This window comes from Notothenia coriiceps, unplaced genomic scaffold (genome assembly GCF_000735185.1).
Source record: "Notothenia coriiceps isolate Sejong01 unplaced genomic scaffold, NC01 NC01_scaffold00027291, whole genome shotgun sequence".
Classification (NCBI taxonomy): Eukaryota; Metazoa; Chordata; class Actinopteri; order Perciformes; family Nototheniidae; genus Notothenia; species Notothenia coriiceps.
Window position 1 is genome coordinate 495 of NW_011359992.1, and position 6,437 is coordinate 6,931.

A 6,437-nucleotide genomic window follows, 5' to 3' on the forward strand; every position below is an offset into this window, starting at 1 on the left:
TAAAAAAAAGGTGTTATGGGAAGGTGGGGAGTGGAAGGAAGGTGGTGAATTGTGGGAAAATGAGAAAGAAAAAGGAGACAAAAAGAGAAAAAGTCAAATAGCAAGCAAAGCACCCACAGGCATTTATAGAGAAACACCAAGCAGCAGATTGACATCCTGCGAGCCTCAGACTGTTATTTAGAAATGGTAGGGTGGCTCTCTGTAGAGTGGTGCAGGAATGAGTCCTAAAACCCGGAAATTAGTTGGCATTTTAGCACTTCCACTTCCCTCGTCTCGAAGTAAACATTATTATTACTACGACATAAAACACGTCAGCAAATACCACACTGGGGAATATCTGAGCCTTATATGTGTCATAAAAATGGCGGTTGCTAACAAGTGTCTAAATAAGACGACTAAACGTCATCACGCACAACATTAGCCACCTTTAGCTTAGCGGTGGTGACGTGAAGTCATGTGACCGTGCTGTAGTTCCTTTATAGCCCAACATTAGCCTCCTTTAGCTTAGCGGTGGTGACGTGAAGTCATGTGACCGTGCTGTAGTTCCTTTATAGCCCAACATTAGCCTCCTTTAGCTTAGCGGTGGTGACGTGAAGTCATGTGACCGTGCTGTAGTTCCTTTATAGCCCAACATTAGCCACCTTTAGCTTAGCGGTGGTGACGTGAAGTCATGTGACCGTGCTGTAGTTCCTTTATAGCCCAACTTAGCCTTCTTTAGCTTAGCAGTGGTGACGTGAAGTCATGTGACCGTGCTGTAGTTCCTTTATAGCTTAGCAGTGGTGACGTGAAGTCATGTGACCGTGCTGTAGTTCCTTTATAGCCCAACATTAGCCTCCTTTAGCTTAGCGGTGGTGACGTGAAGTCATGTGACCGTGCTGTAGTTCCTTTATAGCCCAACATTACCACTTTAGCTTAGCGGTGGTGACGTGAAGTCATGTGACCGTGCTGTAGTTCCTTTATAGCCCAACATTAGCCTCCTTTAGCTTAGCGGTGGTGACTTGAAGTCATGTGACCTTGCTGTAGTTACTTTATAGCCTATTTCTGGCTTTTTACTTTAAAAAATCACAAGGTGGTGTTAATATGTGGAGATTATCCTGCGAAATGTAAGTATTAAAAAATAAAGGTGTGTTTGCCAAAGAGATTATTTTCCACAATATTCCAAAATCCAATGGAAAGATCTGATTGGCTTTTCGAGGAGGGAACCAGGGAGATGCCTTAAGGGTCCACTAGATAAATACAACATCCTAGCACTCTATCTGGAGTTTTGTGAGTGTAATATTGCGTTTGCCCACATGGTGGCAGCAAAGAGCAGATCTGTGGAAATGTAATAATAATATGCATCCTTATTTAAAGGTAGTTCAGGTACAGTTAGATTATTATTTTTCACCGTAAAAGATCCTGAGAGTCTCCAGGCCGAGGAAGAGCAGCAGCAGCACCACGTCCAGAACCAGGTTATCAGACGGGTAGGGCAGAATAATCCCTACACACAGGAACAAGAAATATGTATGAATATCAGCAAATAAACATTAGTTCAACACGGAGGAAGTAGAAACATTAGATAACATGTGACCAAATCCTGAATCTCTGGGACCTTTTTTGTATTATGTACACTTTACTGTGTCTAAACTTTGTACAATGTACTCTCAGTATGCACTTTGTTTTCCTGATCATTGTTGATTCACTTTAATGAATAAAAACTGAAATGTTCCTAATACTTGAAGCTTCATTTTGTTATTCATCGGTGAACTGGTACTATACACAATAACGATGAAGTGAAGTGTAATGTGAAGGTTTCCCCAGCAGAGGGTGCTGCTCTAACATCTCAGCACAATGGCTTCAGAGTAATCCAGTGTCTTCTTCACAAGGTTTGTCTCATCTCACAGTAACGGTTTTTCAGACGTGTGGAGGTGTGAAATGTTCTGACAGACCTTTATAGATGAACATCAGGATCTCTGCCAGGTAGAAGGCAGCGAAGTACCAGACGTTCAGGTAGAGGAGGACCTGCAGAGGAGTGGACGACAGCTGAGGGAGAAGGAGTCAAGGACAACAGAGGATTGTAGTAAACACACACAATTAAACAGATTGGTGTGTGCATCAATTTCATGAGAAGGATACAATTGGTTGGCTCCCTGCAGAGAAGAAGATACAATGATATGATTAATAGTGGTTATAAGTTGTACAATGTGCTCATTCACTCTAGCTTCTTATTTTTATATAAACATGATAGTTTTATTTTAATATATATATGGTGCGACTGTCAAGAAAACCCAATTACTCCCTGGGATATATGAAGTATTGTCATTCTGATCTAAAGATGTATTCAAATGCACCACATTTTTTATTTTTGTAGTACTATATATATATATATATATGTGTGTATATGTCTCTGTCCCTTTAGTAGATTGGTATATCTTGGAGAGTATTCAAAATAATGTATTCTGTATATGTTATACTGTGTGTTCCGAGATACTCCTTTGAGGTACTTGTACTTTACTTGAGTAATTCAATGTTATGCTACTTTGTACTTCCACTCCACTAAAGGTAAATTTAGGAGGTAAATTGTGTACTTTGACTCCACTACATGTATTTAATACCTTTAGTTACTTCACAGATGTGGATGAATGATGTGAAATCTAATCAAGTGTTAAATCAGACTTTAGTTCCACCTGGAGTAAATCCACCAGCTACCCTGCAGTATACAAAGTCATTCAAACTAGCTGCACCTTTACCAGCTTTGAGAACACTTTCATGATCAATCATTATAAAACATATCATATATATTATTCTGAAATGGACCAATCTGCACAATGACTACTTTTACTTGTACTTTAACTATATTTTGATGAGAATACTTTTCTACTTTTACTTGAGGAACATTTTGAATGCTGGACTTTTACTGTAACAGAGTATTCCTACACTCTGGTACTTCTACTTTTACTCAAGTACAAGATCTGAGTACTTCTACTTTTACTCAAGTACAAGACCTGAGACCAATCTGCACAATGACTACTTTTACTGTCGTTACTTTCACTATATTTTGATGATAATACTTTTCTGCTTTTACTCAAGTACATGATCTGAGTACTTCTACTTTTACTCAAGTGCAACATCTGAGTACTTCTTCCATGTCTGTGTATAAGTTATATAGACTATAATTATAAAGAAGTCTGATTAAATCACAAGCTAACATGCTAACTTCTAACAGCTGACAATAACAAGGGGACTTTTTCTCTCCTGTTTCTGTCGCAAGGTAAGCTTAACAACAAACCGTTAAAGTAGTAAATAACGTTAGTTCAATATACTAGTTATTATTATTTGTATTTCATGTATAAATGTGTTTCGGCACAAAGAGTGTTTGACTCACCCGGCGCCATGTTCGATTGCCATGGAAACAGCTTGGGCGGAAGAGCCCCTTCTTCAGGGTTAGGTTCAACCCACAGCAGTTTTGCTTTACTGCCCCTTACAGGCTGCATGTGGGACTACTAGATATATATAGATAGATAGACATATATAGATATATAGATAGATGGATAGATATATAGATAGATAGACGGACAGATGGACATATGGATAGATAGATAGACACATGTTTTGGCTCAGTCATTTTTTTATTTTACCTTATCTATGTTCAATCACTCATACTATTCTTCATACTTGCATTAACTAGCTCATCCATACTGTGCGTACACTAACACAATCAACATGATGATTTAACATAGATATATCATGTACATTTAAAGTACATTTTAGAATACCTGAAGACATAACATGTTACTCCCAGGCATTGATCCTGGCCCCCCCACATGTATCACCAAATGCTTAGACCTCAATGCCACCATAATATACTTTAACTATGAACGCTCTTGCTGTGAAGATTTGTTGGTGAATTTGTACCTTTACCTTTTTAACGCATTGCTCTTGAGTCGACCAACATATTTTGCTTGGTAGCCTTGTATAGTGACAACATTTATAACAAATTTACTTTCAATTCCTCAAAAAAGTGTGTATTTATTTAAATGTTTGGCTTATGTTATTTGATTCCTCTGACAAGTCCCATTTTTATTTGGAAGTGTACACGTGCAATCCATCTCCTGTCTTCCTCCTGTGTGGATTAGTTGTTCTGTTCTCATATGTCCCAACGGTCCCAACGCACAGAAAACTACAACACCCAGCAGGCCCATACGGCGCGCTGATTGGCCAGACTTAAACGAGGGTTTACGTGGCACTGCTGTGTCCGCGCATGCGCAGTCTCTCTCGCTCTCTGCTGTGATGGTGCCTGTCAGGATGCGGTCGTGTGTGTTGTCGGTTTTACTCCTGAACGTTTTCTACAGCGTCGTCTCCTCTTTGTACTTCCACATCGGAGAGACCGAGAAGAAATGCTTCATCGAGGAGATCCCGGACGAGACGATGATTATCGGTGAGTGAGGAGAGGAAGTCAACCGGTTAATGTGCTAATGCTAACTAGCCCACCAACTTGAGCTAATATTAGCTAATCGGCTAAATGAGTTCACACACGGACCTGTAGTGCTGATGTGTTGATTTACAGCTCAGTATTTAGACACACATAGTCACTCACATTAGTTAATCAGACATTAAACACTACTTTTATACTTGCATCTTACCTCCCGAGTTTAATCTGAATTAAAGCAGCATTTTAAGTCACATTTCAGTAGCTAAATCTTTGTTTATGTAGCTAAATGTTCAGTTTGTACTTCTCTGGACACACCCTAATCATCATGTAAGGACATTTTATATTTAATCACCATTTCAAAAACTAATGAAACTAGTTTTTAGAACAAGAGTTCAATATGTTGGAGTCATGTTTCACAAAGTCAACAAGGGCTGAGAGATGTTAAGAAAATACAATACTAAGATCATTTGTATTAAATAACTCCATCAGTATTGCAGGTTAGACTATTGGTGCTTTCAAAAAATACTTACACAATGAGAATTCTGACAAATAATTGTAAGTTAAATGGATTCATTGACTGAGTAGGTAACCCTAACACTATTAGTATATTAAAAATGTAAAACTATATATAGCTTAATGTCACAATAACGTGTTTCAAAGCCCTCATGTCAGCTCTTCTGGTGAAGAACAAGGTTATAAGTGACCAACCTCAGTTCACCTGTTTGTGCAAATAAAGCAACAGCTGTTCAAATTAAGGCACTTTAACAAATTGCTTAATTATCTTGGGTGTACTTTTTATTTCAAATGGAGTCTGCGCAATGACGGCAAAGAAAGAGTAGAAGTTATTTAAGTAACATATGTTTCAACTTGGCCAATACAATCTAACAAAAAACAAGATTCTCATTTATTTTTGTGGCTCTTAAAAGCACTTTGTATCCCCTAACTTTCCGTATATATACATGCTCATAAAACTTTGTAAAAGAAAGTGCATATTTATTATTGAAAAATGTAAAAAACGGGCCAAACCATGACACAGCTGTCTCACTTTGTATACCTATCACACTGAGTACACTTACCCTTATAATATATATACACTTGGCTAAGATAAGGCAGAATGTAAAATTAAGCACTCCACAGTATAATATATATGTGGACTGTAAAAAGGGAATATGTTTCTGCCCCTCCACTGAAACAGTTACACTACTGTTGAAGAGAAGCCATTTGCAATATACACTTTTTTTATTCCTACATACTATTAATGTTGTCACCTGGTGCTACCTCATAATGTTACATGCTCCCTTTTTTAAGTTAAGTTTAAGAAGTTTTAGTATGCTTCTACTTATTTCTGTTCCCTTGATTTGTACATGTCTGAAAATGAGCGGATCAGATTTAGGCCACTTTATGATGTCATAACGATGTGTTGTCTTGTGTAACCATTAGCCAATCAGCAACCAAGGTATTCCCCCCCCCCCCACATTATCACCTCTCTCTGTGCTTCAGTGAATATTCTCTGTGTTTCCAGGTAACTACCGCACTCAGCTGTACGACAAACAGCGGGAGGAGTATCTTCCGGCCACGCAGGGCCTCGGGATGTTCGTGGAGGTCAAAGATCCCGACGACAAGGTGACAAACATAATGTTAGAAACATCTCCCTGATCTCCGGCGTGAGCTTCAATCTCAGGATCCATGTATCTGTGATCCTCTCCAGAATGGAAGTAGTCATCACATACAGAGCATCAACTAGTTCCTGAACAGTGTCCTTCACATGCTCATATCCAAGAGAGGGAGTTCCACAGTCACAAGATGGAGGAATAGAAAGCAGTATTCAATGTTTACTTCAGATTAGCTCCACGTCAGAAATGAGCATGCTTGTCATATGTCTCTCTCCATAGAGGCTGAATCATCATGTTAATCACATAGCTATCATATGCCTCAAACAGTCCTGATGCTCTTCTAGGTAATCACACATCCTGTCATGTTCACAGCTACAGTTGATACCTTTGTATGTGTTTTTAGATGGTGACGT

General features: G+C 38.7%; 1 protein-coding gene and 1 long non-coding RNA gene across 2 annotated transcripts; one reads left to right on the top strand and one right to left on the bottom strand.

Annotated features, from left to right (window-relative positions):
- Positions 1-1,320: 1,320 nt before the first annotated feature.
- Positions 1,321-3,393, bottom strand: LOC104957541 (uncharacterized). The gene is made up of 4 exons (XR_799674.1): positions 3,365-3,393; positions 2,116-2,129; positions 1,929-2,022; positions 1,321-1,480 (listed from the first exon to the last, which is right to left on the bottom strand). It is a non-coding gene; the product is annotated as an uncharacterized lncRNA (long non-coding RNA).
- An 850-nt stretch (positions 3,394-4,243) lies between these two features.
- LOC104957542 (transmembrane emp24 domain-containing protein 9-like) lies at positions 4,244-6,082 on the top strand. The gene is made up of 2 exons (XM_010785186.1): positions 4,244-4,417; positions 5,934-6,082. The coding sequence occupies exons 1-2, from the start codon at positions 4,270-4,272 to the stop codon at positions 6,065-6,067; spliced, it is 282 nt and encodes a 93-aa protein (XP_010783488.1). The 5' UTR covers positions 4,244-4,269; the 3' UTR covers positions 6,068-6,082.
- Positions 6,083-6,437: the final 355 nt, after the last annotated feature.

Excerpts from the sequence above, each read along its gene's own strand:
- LOC104957542 (XM_010785186.1), top strand. The coding sequence starts at position 4,270 with ATGGTGCCTGTCAGGATGCGGTCGTGTGTGTTGTCGGTTTTACTCCTG. Across the intron at positions 4,418-5,933 it reads GGACGAGACGATGATTATCG|GTAACTACCGCACTCAGCTG; the intron begins GTGAGTGAGGAG and ends CTGTGTTTCCAG.